The sequence below is a fragment of the Rhinatrema bivittatum genome, chromosome 16, assembly GCF_901001135.1.
Source record: "Rhinatrema bivittatum chromosome 16, aRhiBiv1.1, whole genome shotgun sequence".
NCBI classification, from domain to species: Eukaryota; Metazoa; Chordata; class Amphibia; order Gymnophiona; family Rhinatrematidae; genus Rhinatrema; species Rhinatrema bivittatum.
In genome coordinates this window covers 14,364,236-14,381,049 of record NC_042630.1, presented here as the reverse complement: position 1 = coordinate 14,381,049, position 16,814 = coordinate 14,364,236, and the positions used below count along the sequence as shown (strand labels likewise).

The following is a 16,814-nucleotide window of genomic DNA, read 5'->3' as shown; positions in this document are numbered from 1 at the left end:
GGTCGGGACCCCTGCAGCACTTGTGAGCTTCCACCAGCTCGGAGGCTCTCGCTTGCCATTCAGCACTGTTGCCGCTTGCAGGTCTCAGACGAGCTGGGAGTCAGCCGGGAGGGGAGGGGGAGGGCCACTGCTTGGGTCTTCCCCCACCACTGCCCCTGCCTTCTCTTCCCACCGCCTGTCATCCACCTGTGTTTGGGGCCCAGAGGACACCTGCTGCTGAGCCTGGCCAGGGCAGTGCCGGGAGGAGGAGCTGTTTGATGGGAGGGAGGGGGGATCAAGTGGATCCGGTGCGGGGAGGGGGAGATAGGGATTAGCTGGGGGAGATGGGATGGGGGTGACAGGATCATTGGGAGAGGTTGAAAGGTGAGAGGACCTGGGGGCTGCAAGCGAGGAGGGTCCTCTAGAGGTGGGAGGTGGAGAGGGAGGATTGCTCTGAGAGCTCGGAGGTTGATAATAGGAGATCAGCTGGAGGGAGGGGAGCAATGATGGGGGGGGGGGGGGGGCAGCCTCCCCTGCTGCTTTGTTTTGGTTGTGATTTTTCAGGTGCTAAAAGTTTGGGAGCCTGCTTTAAACAGTGAGTTTGGCTGCTTTACCACCTCCCAGCCTATAATGGGCGACACTGCCAGCGTGGACCTGGCTTGTTACACTCAGGGCTGCGGCGGCTGCAGTTGCTTGGCTTGTAGGAAATGAATGAGAGTGGTATATTTTATTCCCCCCCCTGTGAAGGCAGAGATGCTTCAGCATGTACAGGGTAGGAGGCCTCTCCCCTGGCACCTGCGGGCTGAATCGGACAGGGTCTGGCTCTGGGAAATAAAGAGAGCCCAGGGTGGAATTAGGGTCCTGTGCCTGGGCGGAGGGTGGAGAGAGAGCTCTCCTGGCAGGGAGGGGCCCAGGCATCTCCTCCCTGGGGAGCCTTGGCCTCTTGTCAGCCGCAGCGTCAGAGCTGGCAGGGCTCCAGGTCAGGGAGGGGACCTGGCCTCGCCGGGTTAATCATTGACTCCAGGAAGAGCCGGACTAACCTGTTCAGCTGCAGAGATTCACCAGGGGGAAAAGGTTGGGGGAAAGCAGGACAGGGAGCTTGCACTATCGGGAGAGGACCCGGGATCATTGTTCCCCCTTCTGTCCCCGTGGCTTTTTATGTGGGCTGGTAACGTGGCAGCCTGACTGGCAGATATAAAGGATGCTCTCTGGAGTTTGAGCTTGCTGGAGGGCGGCCCCTCCCTGTACAGTCGGGCGTTCCAAGCTGTGGTGCACACCTACAAGACAGACAGACAGACAGAGCAGAAACGGCAGCCAGCGGAGTGCACCAGAGCAAGAGCTCACCCTAGGACCCCCCTCACATGCTTCGGAGGCAGGGGGGGTCACCTCTGGGGGCAGGATCCGCAGCCGGGCGGGGAGGGAATGCTGGAGGATGCCGCAGTCCGTGCTGTACTATCAGGACCAGACGTACTGGAAGCTGAAGAAAGCCTGCCTGCAGAGCCGCGGCCTCTTCGAAGACCCCCTCTTCCCTGCCACCAATGAGTCCCTCTTTTACCAGCGCAGCCCCCCTGTGGGCATGGTCTGGAAACGACCAAAGGTAAAATGTTTCCTGCTGTGCCCCCTCCTCATTCCCATCCCGGGGAACTAAGCTGTGCTCCCTCCTGTGCTTCCTCCTGCCGCCCCCCCCCCCTGCTCTTATTCCTATCCCAGGGCACTGAGCTGTGCTCCCTCCTCCCCTGCAGTGCTTCCTCCTGCCCCCCTGCTCTTATTCCTATCCCAGGGCACTGAGCTGTGCTCCCTCCTCCCCTGCAGTGCTTCCTCCTGCCCCCCCCCCCCCTGCTCTTATTCCTATCCCAGGGCACTGAGCTGTGCTCCCTCCATCCCTTCCGTGCTTCCTCCTGCCCCCCCTGCTCTTATTCCTATCCCAGGGCACTGAGCTGTGCTCCCTCCTCCCCTGCAGTGCTTCCTCCTGCCCCCCCCCCCCCCTGCTCTTATTCCTATCCCAGGGCACTGAGCTGTGCTCCCTCCATCCCTGCTGTGCTTCCTGCTGCCCCCCTGCTCTTATTCCTAACCCAGGGCACTGAGCTGTGCTCCCTCCATCCCTGCTGTGCTTCCTGCTGCCCCCCTGCTCTTATTCCTATCCCAGGGCACTGAGCTGTGCTTCCTCCTGCCCCTTGTTCTTATTCCTATCCCAGGGCACTGAGCTGTGCTCCCTCCATCCCTTCCGTGCTTCCTCCTTCCCCCCTGCTCTTATTCCTATCCCAGGGCACTGAGCTGTGCTTCCACCATCTTTGCAGTGTTTCTTGTGGCTCCCATCTTAGTCCTGTCTTAGGATACTTGGCCATGCTCCCTCCATCTCTGCAGTGTTTCCTGTTGCTCCCTTCTTAGTCCTGTCTTAGGATACTTGGCCATGCTCCCTCCATCTCTGCAGTGTTTCCTGTTGCTTCCATCTTAGTCCTGTCTTAGGATACTTGGCCATGCTCCCTCCATCTCTGCAGTGTTTCCTGTTGCTTCCATCTTAGTCCTGTCTTAGGATACTTGGCCATGCTCCCTCCATCTTTGTAGTGTTTCCTGTTGCTCCCATCTTAGTCCTGTCTTAGGATACTTGGCCATGCTCCCTCCATCTCTGCAGTGTTTCCTGTTGCTCCCTTCTTAGTCCTGTCTTAGGATACTTGGCCATGCTCCCTCCATCTTTGCAGTGTTTCCTGTTGCTCCCATCTTAGTCCTGTCTTAGGATACTTGGCCATGCTCCCTCCATCTCTGCAGTGCTTTCTGCAGGCCCATTCTTCTTTTCTATTCCCGTCTCAGGGCACTGAGCCATACTCCCTCACTCCTTCCCCATCTGTTTCTCTGCAGGAGATTTGCACCAACCCCCAGCTGTTCGTGGATGGCATCAGCTCCCGGGATCTGCACCAGGGTAGCCTGGGAAACTGCTGGCTAGTGGCAGCTGCCTCTTGCTTAGCCACTGAACCCTCGGTATGGAAGAAGGTGGGTAATGTCCTCGAGCAGTGCTTTCTCCCATGTATCCCACTTGTATCATCTCCCCTAACTCCTTCATCTGGTGTCTTTCCTTCCTTCCATCTCTCTCAACTTTTGGCCTTTTGCTGTCCTACCCCATCTTTTCCTGCTCTTTTGTCTTGACACTCTCCCCTTCTCTCCCAATCTCATCCCTTTAATCTCCTCCTCCCTCCCCGATAAAATATCCATGGCTTACAAAATCACTACAGGGCGTGACACCTGCTGTAATGTGTCTGACTTCCAACGTCTGTAAAGATGTATCCTCATATAGCGTGACGCCTGACTATAATGTCCATGTGTCCATGGTTCATGTTGACCCCCCCCCCCCCCCCAACATAGTTCTATGCACGACATAACATCTAGGACGGTTTTCTCACATCAGGTGATCCCCAATTATAAGGAGCAGGACTGGGACCCCCGGCACCCAGAGAAGTACGCCGGCATCTTTCATTTCCGTTTCTGGAGGTTTGGCCGCTGGGTGGACGTCACCATTGATGACCGGCTGCCCACCATGAACGGTCAGCTGATCTTCTGTCGCTCTGTTGTCGCCAATGAGTTCTGGTGCGCCTTGCTGGAGAAGGCATATGCCAAGTAAGAAGCGAGAGGTTCAGGGCTTGGAGCTCAAACATTCATTTGTTGGGGAGGGAAGGCAGAGCGCCAAAGCGAGGAGTGGCACATTTTGGTTTGAAGTTCACTGCTTGATTTTTTTTTTTTCTAGGCTTAATGGCTGCTATGAGACCCTGGAGGGTGGGAATACGGCTGAGGCTCTGGTGGACTTCACTGGGGGGATATCAGAGCCTGTTTGCTTGGAGGAGGAGAAGGTCAGTGAAGAGCTGGAGAAGAAGAAGAAGCTCTTCAAGTCCTTGATGAAGGCGCATTCCAGGGCTTCTCTCATCAGCTGCTCCATCCGGGTAACTCCGGGATCAGTGATCCTACCCTCGGCATGACTCTGAGGGGGGGAATTTATCCATGTGGGGATTAGAGGGGACCGATCTGCACCATAGCTCTTCCTAGGTGGTTGCCCACTTTCTTCTTGTAATGCTGCCTTCTTGATTCTTGCTCTGCTCAGCCTGCCCCAGGGGAGGAACTGGAGTCACAGATGTCCTGTGGACTGGTGAAGGGCCATGCTTACGGTGTCACCGACATAAAGCGGATTCATCTCGGGACAGGGCTTCTCTCCTTTTTCCAGGCCAGGAAGCTCTACATGATCCGAATGCGCAATCCCTGGGGGTCCACTGAGTGGTGTGGACCCTGGAGTGATGGGTAATGTCCTTGATCACCAACTCAGTGCTTTTTTTTCCCGGCTTGCAGTCTCCAGCACAATCTGAAATGGTCTCTATTGTGTCTGGTTGGGGGGGGGGGATTTTACCTAAGTATTTTTTATTATAACTCATCTTCCCGTTCACTTAGCCTAATTATCCTAGTGTCAGTCCTAAGCCAGAAGTCACACAGCCAGGCTCCCTCCAGTACCATGCAATCATGGGTTCAACCACTAAATGCTGGTTGAGCCTCCCTCTCCCAGGGGCTGTGAGCGCCATCCTTGCAGCAACCCCCACCCCAGCTGACCAGGGTAGCAGAAGTTGGGCCAAAGAAATTGACCAAGGTCCTCTGCATGGCGGTTCACAGTGCCAGCCCTGAGGTTCTTAGTACCTGAGCTGAGACCATGAAAGAAGAATGGGCTTTGAGGCAATAACGCTCCATGAGCCACTAATATTGGTAATGTTCCAGAGTTATAGTGATATTTAGGGGGATGACACCACTGACTTCAACCGAACACCTCACTTCCCTCCCTCATCTTCACCAACCCATCACCTCGCCAAATTGCAACCCATCTCATCACCTATGTCCATCATTTGACCCAACCCATTTCCTCTTCTCCATCCATCCTTTAACACCAAGCTAACCCATCGCTTCCCCTCTCATCTCTACCAAACCAACTCATCACTTCCCTTCATTATATCTCACCAACCCAACTCCTCTTCTCTCATTGGCTGCACCAACGTAACTCGTCTTCCTTCTTCCCATCCCATGTTATGAGATTTTGGCTACCTTCTTCAATGTATGCTCAACATAGGAATGCTATTTAAACACCAGGGAAGCGAGGCATTAGGGGAAGAGGCCATTAATAGCTCTGCAATGATCTTTTGCAGGTCCGAAGAATGGAAGCAGGTCAGTCGCGGGGAAAGGGAAAAAATGGGAGTCACCGTGAGAGACGATGGGGAGTTCTGGTAAATTCGCTGCTGGAGGTGCTGGTGGTGGTTATAAGCCGCTAATTATTATTATTTTCCTGGTCATAAACTTGTTTGCCTGTGGTCATCATACATTTACGTCTAATTATTATTAAGCATTCATAATAATGGTGGAGGAGTAGATGGTGCCGATGATAAGGCCGAAGCGCAGCTAGGGAGATAGGAGATGGTACAACAGCCTTTATGATGCTACTTCTAGAAGTGTAGGAGTACTGAGGTTTCTGCTGCTGACAGTAAGTCAGGAGTTTGGAAGCTGATGTTACTGACAGTAACACAGGCAAGGCCGGTGCTTCCATTAGGTAAACTGGGCAGTTGCCTAGAGTGCCACGTCTGGGAGAGGAGGCCCAGGGCCATCAGCGGACAAAGAGAACAGGAATTGCTGCCAGTTGGCAAGTCTCGGAGAGTGGGGGGGGGGGGCGTGTCTGCAAGGCCAATGGCTGCCTAGGGTACCTAATACTCCTGCACCGGCTCTGATTGAGGAGCTTTGAAGTTCCTGCTGATGACAGTAATATAGGAGCATGAATGAAATGCAAAAAAACCCCTAGATGAATTACCAATCCTATAATGAACCTCACTGAGCATGGGTGATTGAAAACTGCAGGGAACTTAACCACAAGGCAAGGGCATGGATGATTAAAGATTGCAGAGAACTTAACCACAAGCCAAGGGCATGGGTGATTGAAAACTGCAGGGAACTTAACCACAAGCCAAGGGCATGGGTGATTGAAAACTGCAGGGAACTTAACCACAAGGCAAGGTTATTCAGATGTTTCTCCAAGAAATGTTGTTGCAGAACCCATGCCAAACATTTGCCTCTGACTTGCAAGTTGCAAAAGACCGGCACGAGGTAGTGCAATATAATCCCAGCCCTCTAGAATTGTTTAAATAAAAACAAAAAACTTTCGCGTCCTTTTCAAATATCACACTTCCTATGGGTGCTTAATAGTGGAAAACTACGAATGGAAAGCTAAAAATATCATCTGAGAGGTAAAGGTGTCTCACAAAACTATGTAGCGAATGCCAGTATTTCTGCTGAACAATGCCCAATAACCTCCTTTAGAATATTTATTTTTTATGACCGTGAGAAACCTCTTATTTATAAGAAACACTTAATAAACAGCTAGTTACAAGAACATTTTTTGAAGGAGGACGTGGAATGTTTCATAAACCTTCAATGCATTACTGTCTTGTAATGCTTTGATTACCTTTTAATCATGAACTAGCCACCTCCAACCTAAAAAGTCCTTTTTTGTATGAATGAAATGTGCGCTGTGAATATTAAAATCTTGAATAATGATTTTGTGAGAGGGTGGAGGGTGGATTACAAATGAACAGTTTATAAGTCGGTATCGCGTTGGTAGAACGGACGTTAAAGAGAACAGGACCCTTGAATACAAATAAGTCCATCTCACACTCTAACAAAATCATTATTCAAGATTTTAATATTCACAGCGCACATTTCATTCATACAAAAAAAGGACTTTTTAGGTTGGAGGTGGCTAGTTCATGATTAAAAGGTAATCAAAGCATTACAAGACAGTAATGCATTGAAAGTTTATGAAACATTCCACGTCCTCCTTCAAAAAATGTTCTTGTAACTAGCTGTTTATTAAGTGTTTCTTATAAATAAGAGGTTTCTCATGGTTATAAAAAATAAAAATTCTAAAGGAGATTATTGGGCATTGTTCAATGAGTTGGAATTGATTTGTAAAGGAAGTGTCCATTAGATAATTTCAGGTGCATAGGATATTTTAGTATTTCTGCTGAAGCATTGCTCTTCACTTATCTTCTATGTAGCATTCATTCACACTGTCACACTTGCACTGTGGAGGGCTGGTTTGTCCCGCATTCCCCAAAGTCGGGTTGGAATGGAAGTGACTCAGAAGTACACAGATCTGCAATAAGCAAACCATGAGGACATAAAGCACAGATTTGTCAAAATGGCCAATAAAGATCATGTACATCATGCACCGAATTTGTGGCATGCTCTTATAACATGATCAATAAATGGGGTCGCGCGTGCACTAGGTTAGACGCATGGAAAGTTTGTGGAAGGTTAGGTTATGTTGTGTACATCACTTACCATAGACACAGTCCAACCCCAAGTGGTTCACAAAACAAACATAGCTGTGTATCATGCAAATAACACATCAAAAACAATAAATGCCATAAAATAATACAATAATATATGCAATCAAAAGTGCAAATGCAGAAAAAATGCAATAAACATTTGTGTGTTTTTATTTTTTTCATACTGAATGTAAATTATTGTTTATGTAGTATGCGGTTAAGGCAGCTAGCGTAGCTAGGTTTAAAACAGGTTTGGACGAGTTCCTGGAGGAGAAGTCCATAAACTGCTATTAATCAGGTTAGACTTAAGGAATAGCTTCTGCTTGTCTCTGGGCGTTAGCAGCATGGGATCTATTTACTGTATGGGATCCTGCTGGGTACTTGTGACCTAGATCGGCCACCATTGGAAACAGGATGCTGGGCTTGATGGACCCCTGGTCTGACCCAGTATAGCAAATCTTATGTGGATGTTTAGGTATTTTCTTTGCTTTGAGGTACTTTGCGTATATGAAGATCAATTTAATAAAGTTAATAAAAAATTTTTGTTTGAGTTTTTTTTGGAAAAAAAAAAGTTTGTTTTATTAAATCTTTGGATTTCTTTTGGTGACCCGTTTGTATGGGGTTGATGCTTTTGAAGCCAATTTTTTTTTTTTCGTATGTTGCTCGGAGAAGCCCATGAACAGTTATTAGCCAGGCAGACCTGGGAAAGCCAGCGCTTATCCCTGGCAGTGAGCAACAAGAAATGGATCTGGTCTGTGGAATCTGCTGGGTATTTGTGACCTGGATTGGCTGCTGTCAGAGACAGGATGCCGGGCTCGATGGACCTTTAGTCTGCCTCAGCATGGCATGCTCTTATGTTCTAGAGTACAAATGCTTTAAGCAAAGAAATGGAGGAGGAGAAGTCTTAAAGGCTGTACTTGAAATGTAGAGTAGATTGTCTCTTCCCTGTACATACCCGGATCCGTCCAGACTCCTGGGTTTATTCATCCCTGCCAGCAGATGGAGACAGAGAAAAGCCTCGCTGAAATGTAGAGTAGATTGTCTCTTGCTTTTCTGTGAACAGAAGTCAAGGCACTAGACCCACTTATTGTAATCTAAAAGTCTAGAAAAGAATTTAGGAGTGCCAGAGCTGATGACGGTGCCGGTAATAGTGTAGGAGTACCGAGGATGATGATGGTGCTAGTAATAATGTAGGCGTACCGAGGATGATGACGGTGCTGGTAATAGTGTAGGAGTACCGAGGCTGATGACGTGCTGGTGCTGGTAATAGTGTAGGAGTACTGAGGCTGATGACGGTGCTGGTGCTGGTAATAGTGTAGGAGTACTGAGGATGATGACAGTGCTGGTAATGTAGGAGTACCGAGGCTGATGACGGTGCTGGTAATAGTGTAGGAGTACCGAGGCTGATGACGGTGCTGGTAATAGTGTAGGAGTACCGAGGCTGATGACGGTGCTGGTGCTGGTAATAGTGTAGGAGTACCGAGGCTGTTGACGGTGCTGCTGCTGGTAATAGTGTAGGAGTACCGAGGATGATGATGGTGCTGGTAATAGTGCAGGAGTACCGAGGATGATGACGGTGCTGGTAATAGTGTAGGAGTACCGAGACTGTTGACGGTGCTGCTGCTGGTAATAGTGTAGGAGTACCGAGGCTGACCGCTGGTGCTGGTAATAGTGCAGGAGTACCGAGGCTGATGACGATGCTGGTAATAGTGTAGGAGTACCGAGGCTGTTGACGGTGCCGGTAATAGTGTAGGAGTACCGAGGATGATGACGGTACTGGTAATAGTGTAGGAGTACCGAGGCTGATGACGGTGCTGGTAATAGTGTAGGAGTACCGAGGATGATGACGGTGCTGGTAATAGTGTAGGAGTACCGAGGCTGTTGACGGTGCCGGTAATAGTGTAGGAGTACCGAGGATGATGACGGTACTGGTAATAGTGTAGGAGTACCGAGGCTGATGACGGTGCTGGTAATAGTGTAGGAGTACCGAGGCTGATGACGGTGCTAGTAATAGTGTAGGAGTACCGAGGCTGATGACGGTGCTGGTGCTGGTGCTGGTAATAGTGTAGGAGTACCGAGGCTGTTGACGGTGCTGGTGCTGGTAATAGTGTAGGAGTACCGAGGATGATGACGGTGCTGGTAATAGTGTAGGAGTACCGAGGCTGATGACGGTGCTGGTAATAGTGTAGGAGTACCGAGGATGATGACAGTGCTGGTAATAGTGTAGGAGTACCGAGGATGATGACGGTGCTGGTGCTGGTAATAGTGTAGGAGTACCGAGGATGATGACAGTGCTGGTAATAGTGTAGGAGTACCGAGGCTGATGACGGTGCTGGTAATAGTGTAGGAGTACCGAGGCTGATGACGGTGCTGGTGCTGGTAATAGTGTAGGAGTACCGAGGATGATGACAGTGCTGGTAATAGTGTAGGAGTACCGAGGCTGATGACGGTGCTGGTAATAGTGTAGGAGTACCGAGGCTGATGACGGTGCTGGTGCTGGTAATAGTGTAGGAGTACCGAGGATGATGACAGTGCTGGTAATAGTGTAGGAGTACCGAGGATGATGACGGTGCTGGTAATAGTGTAGGAGTACCGAGGCTGATGACGGTGCTGGTAATAGTGTAGGAGTACCGAGGCTGATGACGGTGCTGGTGCTGGTAATAGTGTAGGAGTACCGAGGCTGATGACGGTGCTGGTAATAGTGTAGGAGTACCGAGGATGATGACGGTGCTGGTAATAGTGTAGGAGTACCGAGGCTGATGACGGTGCTGGTAATAGTGTAGGAGTACCGAGGCTGATGACGGTGCTGGTAATAGTGTAGGAGTACCGAGGATGATGACGGTGCTGGTAATAGTGTAGGAGTACCGAGGCTGATGACGGTGCTGGTAATAGTGTAGGAGTACCGAGGCTGATGACGGTGCTGGTGCTGGTAATAGTGTAGGAGTACCGAGGCTGATGACGGTGCTGGTAATAGTGTAGGAGTACCGAGGATGATGACGGTGCTGGTAATAGTGTAGGAGTACAGAGGCTGATGACGGTGCTGGTAATAGTGTAGGAGTACCGAGGCTGATGACGGTGCTGGTGCTGGTAATAGTGTAGGAGTACCGAGGATGATGACAGTGCTGGTAATAGTGTAGGAGTACCGAGGCTGATGACGGTGCTGGTAATAGTGTAGGAGTACCGAGGCTGATGACGGTGCTGGTAATAGTGTAGGAGTACCGAGGCTGATGACGGTGCTGGTAATAGTGTAGGAGTACCGAGGCTGATGACGGTGCTGGTAATAGTGTAGGAGTACCGAGGCTGATGACGGTGCTGGTAATAGTGTAGGAGTACCGAGGATGATGACGGTGCTGGTAATAGTGTAGGAGTACCGAGGATGATGACGGTGCTGGTAATAGTGTAGGAGTACCGAGGCTGATGACGGTGCTGGTAATAGTGTAGGAGTACCGAGGCTGATGACGGTGCTGGTAATAGTGTAGGAGTACCGAGGCTGTTGACGGTGCTGGTGCTGGTAATAGTGTAGGAGTACCGAGGCTGATGACGGTGCTGGTGCTGGTAATAGTGTAGGAGTACCGAGGATGATGACAGTGCTGGTAATAGTGTAGGAGTACCGAGGCTGTTGACGGTGCTGGTAATAGTGTAGGAGTACCGAGGCTGATGACGGTGCTGGTAATAGTGTAGGAGTACCGAGGCTGTTGACGGTGCTGGTAATAGTGTAGGAGTACAGAGGCTGTTGACGGTGCTGGTAATAGTGTAGGAGTACCGAGGATGATGACGGTGCTGGTAATAGTGTAGGAGTACCGAGGCTGATGACGGTGCTGGTGCTGGTAATAGTGTAGGAGTACCGAGGATGATGACGGTGCTGGTAATAGTGTAGGAGTACCGAGGATGATGACGGTGCTGGTGCTGGTAATAGTGTAGGAGTACCGAGGATGATGACGGTGCTGGTAATAGTGTAGGAGTACAGAGGCTGATGACGGTGCTGGTAATAGTGTAGGAGTACCGAGGATGATGACGGTGCTGGTAATAGTGTAGGAGTACCGAGGATGATGACGGTGCTGGTAATAGTGTAGGAGTACCGAGGCTGATGACGGTGCTGGTAATAGTGTAGGAGTACCGAGGCTGTTGACGGTGCTGGTAATAGTGTAGGAGTACCGAGGCTGTTGACGGTGCTGGTAATAGTGTAGGAGTACCGAGGATGATGACGGTGCTGGTAATAGTGTAGGAGTACCGAGGATGATGACGGTGCTGGTGCTGGTAATAGTGTAGGAGTACCGAGGCTGATGACGGTGCTGGTAATAGTGTAGGAGTACCGAGGATGATGACGGTGCTGGTAATAGTGTAGGAGTACCGAGGCTGTTGACGGTGCTGGTAATAGTGTAGGAGTACCGAGGCTGTTGACGGTGCTGGTAATAGTGTAGGAGTACCGAGGCTGTTGACGGTGCTGGTAATAGTGTAGGAGTACCGAGGCTGTTGACGGTGCTGGTAATAGTGTAGGAGTACCGAGGATGATGACGGTGCTGGTAATAGTGTAGGAGTACCGAGGCTGATGACGGTGCTGGTAATAGTGTAGGAGTACCGAGGCTGATGACGGTGCTGGTGCTGATGGCCGCGCATCCTCATGCTTTCTCCTCTTTGCTCGCTTTCCGTCACAGGATGAGCTTTGACGACTTCTGCCAGTACTTTACTGATCTGGTGGTGTGTCGGAGGATCAACACCCGCCTCCTCAGCCTGCACAAGACCTGGGCGGAGGCCTTGCTGTTCAGCGAGTGGCGTCAGAGCCCAGATCCCCTGAAGAACCGGAGTGGGGGCTGCAGTAACAACCAGACCTTCATGCAGAACCCGCAGGTGGGGCCCAGGTCCGCTGAGAGTGCCCTTCCCTTCTCACCCCTGATGCTTGGGACTCTCGGGCAGTAACTGAAACACAAGTACATTCTTTCACCCTGACTCCCGCTTCTCCTCGCACCTCCCTTCTGCTCTCTCTTGTCTGCTCCCTTCTTTCTTCTCTGTCTTATCACTTTTTTTTTTTGCTCCTCTTCTCCCTTTTCCCTTTCGAATTTTCTCCCCTTCCCCTTCCTTGTTCCTGGAAACCTCCGGAGCAGATGAATGGCAGCAGCTCTGGAGACCTCCTCCGGGACCCAGGAGAACCCCCAGCACTTAACGTTTTCTTCTGCCTTTCAAGTTCTCCTTCGATGTTTCCTCCGAGGACGACTCCGCCCTGATTTGCCTCCAGCAGCAAGACAAGAGGGCCGACCGCAGGGCGGGAGCTGGGCAGAACCTGGCCATGGGCTTTGACGTCTTCAAAGTAAGAGCCTGGGGATGGGAGGATGAGGCGGCAGCCCGCTCAATACCCGTGCGCCGGGACTGACGTGCCCCCTTCTCTCCCGGGGGGGGGGGACGACGACAGGTGGAAATGAACAGGAAATACCGCATGCACCTCAGCAAGGGGAAAGTGGCGAGCTCCACCTACATTAACTCCCGGAGTGTCTTCAAGCGGGTGGAGCTGCAGCAGGGGAAGTACGTGGTGGTTCCCACCACCTTCTCCCCCGGAGAGACCGGCAGCTTCCTGCTCCGGGTCTTCACAGACCAGGCATCCAAACTCAGGTATGGCTGGGCGGCAGCGGGAGGGCTGTTGGCAAGTCCAGTTAGCAAGGATCAGGTCTCCAGAAACTCAGTTCAAACTCCCGACCGCCACCCCGCAGTCCTGTCCCGGACCTCGGAAGGCACCCCCTGCTGCTTCTGCCACCGCTCCCTCCTCTCTCCTCCGGGAAACCATCATAGGGCCCCGCTCCCTCTGCGATTCTCTGGGGGCGCGCGAGTCTGGCAAGCGCAGGCTTAGATCCCCAGACTCGCTGCCCTCTGAGGAGGTCCTGGGGTGCCCCACACATATCATGCAGCTTTGCAGAGTTGATGGGGATGGGCAGGCGGTCACTGGCACTGAATCGACGCCGAGGGGGCGGCAGTCCACCAAATCCATCCCTGCTTGTGTTCCCTCAGGACCAAGCCAATTCCTCGGGGTGGGAGTTCCGGGTTTTACCTCAGACCCTAAGCAAACTTCCTCTGATTTGCTTTATGGGAACTAACCCCGTGCCACAAAAGCAGAGCGCCAGCCCCTCGTGTCAGCCATTCACCAATTCAAGGCTGACCAGAGCGTTTTTTTGCCCCTTCATTCCCTTCCCAAGAGTGAGATATTGCAGGGCTGCCTCCCACTACCCCCAGACTGAGGCATGATGGGGATTTCCCTCTCAGCTTGAGATACTTGAGGGTATTCGCTGCTGGGCCGAGACACTGGGGCTGTTGATCTGCTGGGGGGGGGGGGGACGACGAGAGGTTGCTGTGACTTGACCTTTCTGTCCTTGATGGCCCAACCTTCAGGGAGCTGAACAAGGACCAGCCAGAGCCCTCCTGCTGGAGCTGCTGCTTGGGCAACCCACGGCTTGTCTCCTCCGTGACCCTGCACAGCGCGGTCGGACTCTCCCTGCCTGCTACCGAGAATGGTAAGAGGGGCTGTGCGGGGAGAGCTTAGGGAGGGGGGGAGGTTAGCCCAGGCCCTTCCTGACCGCTGAATCCTGACCAGAGGTTTTGCCTTCCAGAGCCAGACGTCTATGCTGTGATCAAGTGTGAGGGCCAGCAAGTGAGGTCAAAGGTGCACAAAGGCACCTCCCGCCCTGAATTTGGCCTGCAAGGGATCTTCTATAGGAAGAAGCCGCAAAAGCCGGTGAAAATCGAGGTAATTCCTGTACCTCTTCTCTAGAGACTGGCCGGCAGCCCCTTGGAGCGGTTGCAAAGGGGTGGGGGGTGAATTGAGTTGGAAGAGATTCCCCCATCCCAAATCTCTAATGTTGACAAAGCACGGCTGTCGGAGGTCACCAGTGGCAAGAGTCGAAAACTGAACTGGGGAGTGTGATGCTTGCAACTGGCCACTAGGGGGCCCTCAATGCTTGTTTAAGGTTCCACTCGTAAGAACATAAGAACCTGCCATACTGGGTCAGACCAAGGGTCCATCAAGCCCAGCATCTTGTTTCCAACAGTGGCCAATCCAGGCCATAAGAACCTGGCAAGTACCCAAAAACTAAGTCTATTCCATGTAACCATTGCTAATGGCAGTGGCTATTCTCTAAGTGAACTTAATGGCAGGTAATGGACTTCTCCTCCAAGAACTTATCCAATCCTTTTTTAAACCCAGCTATACTAACTGCACTAACCACATCCTCTGGCAACAAATTCCAGAGTTTAATTGTGCACTGAGTGAAGAAGAACTTTCTCCGATTAGTTTTAAATGTGCCCCATGCTAACTTCATGGAGTGTCCCCTAGTCTTTCTATTATCCGAAAGAGTAAATAACCGAGTCACATCTACCTGTTCTAGACCTCTCATGATTTTAAACACCTCTATCATGTCCCCCCTCAACCGTCTCTTCTCCAAGCTGAAAAGTCCTAACCTCTTTAGTCTTTCCTCATAGGGAAGTTGTTCCATTCCCCTTATCATTTTGGTTGCCCTTCTCTGTACCTTCTCCATCTTTTTTTGAGATGCGGCGACCAGAATTGTACACAGTATTCAAGGTGTGGTCTCACCATGGAGCGATACAGAGGCATTATGACTTTGTTTTATTTACCATTCCCTTTCTAATAATTCCCAACATTCTGTTTGCTTTTTTGACTGCCGCAGCACACTGAACCGACGATTTCAATGTGTTATCCACTATGACACCTAGATCTCTTTCTTGGGTTGTAGCACCTAATATGGAACCCAACATTGTGTAACTATAGCATGGGTTATTTTTCCCTATATGCATCACCTTGCACTTATCCACATTAAATTTCATCTGCCATTTCGATGCCCAATTTTCCAGTCTCACAAGGTTAATAGTTGTATTCAGATCCCATATCTGGGGCTACTGAGGTTTCTTACTTGGTGCACTGCGGGGTCAATAAGATAGTAAATGCCCATGGTCTGTTGCCTGCTGGTCACCATTGAAGGTCTTAGGGAGTATGGTACAGAGAAGGGTGAAAAAAAATGATAAAGGGGATTAAATGCATTTCCTATTAGAAAAAGCTAAAAAGATCAGGAAGAGATGTGAATAGAGCTCTATAAAATCTTGAGTGGGGTTATTTTCCCTTTCCAATGACTAGGAGACACTCCATGAAGCTAATAGGTAGCACATTTAAAACAAATTAAAAAAAGGTTTTGGTTTTTTTTTCATTTCATTCAGCACACAAACTATGGCATTTAATGCTGGAGGATGTGGTGAAAGCAGTTAGCATATATGGGTTTAAAAAAGAGTTTTGACAAGTTCCTGGAGGAAAAGTCCATAAACCACTATCAACCATTGTAGAGCTGAGGAAAGCCACTGCTTCTCCCTTCTTATGAGTAAGAAGGGTTGGTGCTCAGATTGGATCCTGCCAGCCACTTGTGACCTGCATTTGCTGCTGCGTTTCTTATGTCCGCCCCTCGCTGTTATAGCAGGAAAGGTTTTGCTCGGGGCTTCTTTCTCATCCTTCTCCTGTTTCTGGCTCCAGGTCTGGGTGAAAGGTTGGCTGCGGGACACTCTCCAGGGATACGTGACGGTTCCAGCAGCTGCTGGGGAGATGGGGAAGAATGAAGTCCTTCGCTTACAGAGCCCACGACAGGGAGCGGCTTCCGGGTCCATCCTGGTCGAGACCTCATCTAGCGCGGACCTCTGTGCGCTCTGAAGGCGTCTCTGCCCCTGCGCCCCCCGTCTCCTGCACTCCTGGGCCGGAGCTCTGCTTCCTAGGGGTCCGGCGCTGCTCGGATCCTTCAAAACTGGGACTTCCTCCTGCATCCGGACAACCCCGGCGCTGGGTTCTGGGAGAGAGCTCGGTTCTGATGGATCCCTGTGCTCGACGGGAGTTCTCCAGCTGAGAATTAAATAAAACAGTGAATTGCTGTCCCAGGTTTCTGTGGTGATGATGATAAAAAGAAAGGCCTGGATTTCGATAAGCGATGGGGGGGGGGGGGGGGGGGTGTCCTGGCTCTCGCCGGACCTCACTATCCCTCGCGCTCTCTGGTCCGAGGAACCTTACTCGGCTTGACCATTTCTAGATGTGACGCCAGCATCATTCCAGGAAGAGAGCATGATTGTACCCTCCTCCCTCCCTCGCAGGTGCACGGGTGCCATCCTGCAGCCATCAAAGAGACACCTCCACCCCCCCACCCCCCCCCCCCCAGTGTTCCCTGAAGCTGCGGCGACCGCCAACAGACAGAAAGTGCGGTCGGGGGGGGGGGGGGGGGTCCCCAGTCCTTTTCTCCCGGCGAGAAGTAACCTGCAGTATCGGGCCGTGTGCACCGTTTAACGTGCGTCTGGCCGCGCGTTTTCCACCCGCGTCTTTTACCCCTTGTACTGTAAGGGGTTTATAGCGCAGAAAACGCGCGGCCAGACCCCCCCTGGAAACTAAGAGCGCTCATCGCATGCAAATGCAATTAGATGAGGCTGTTAGTCATTCACCGGGGAGTCAGAAAGTGGCCAGGAATACTGCTT

General features: G+C 51.1%; 1 protein-coding gene across 1 annotated transcript; it reads left to right on the top strand.

The window, feature by feature from the left end:
* Window positions 1-530: 530 nt before the first annotated feature.
* On the top strand, window positions 531-16,225 carry LOC115078191 (calpain-5-like). Its single transcript, XM_029580933.1, has 12 exons — window positions 531-1,576; window positions 2,836-2,967; window positions 3,380-3,588; window positions 3,716-3,908; window positions 4,067-4,260; window positions 5,148-5,225; window positions 11,972-12,164; window positions 12,499-12,621; window positions 12,724-12,920; window positions 13,692-13,813; window positions 13,910-14,046; window positions 15,835-16,225. Exons 1-12 carry the CDS (start codon window positions 1,412-1,414, stop codon window positions 16,006-16,008), a joined length of 1,917 nt encoding a protein of 638 aa, XP_029436793.1. The 5' UTR covers window positions 531-1,411; the 3' UTR covers window positions 16,009-16,225.
* Window positions 16,226-16,814: the final 589 nt, after the last annotated feature.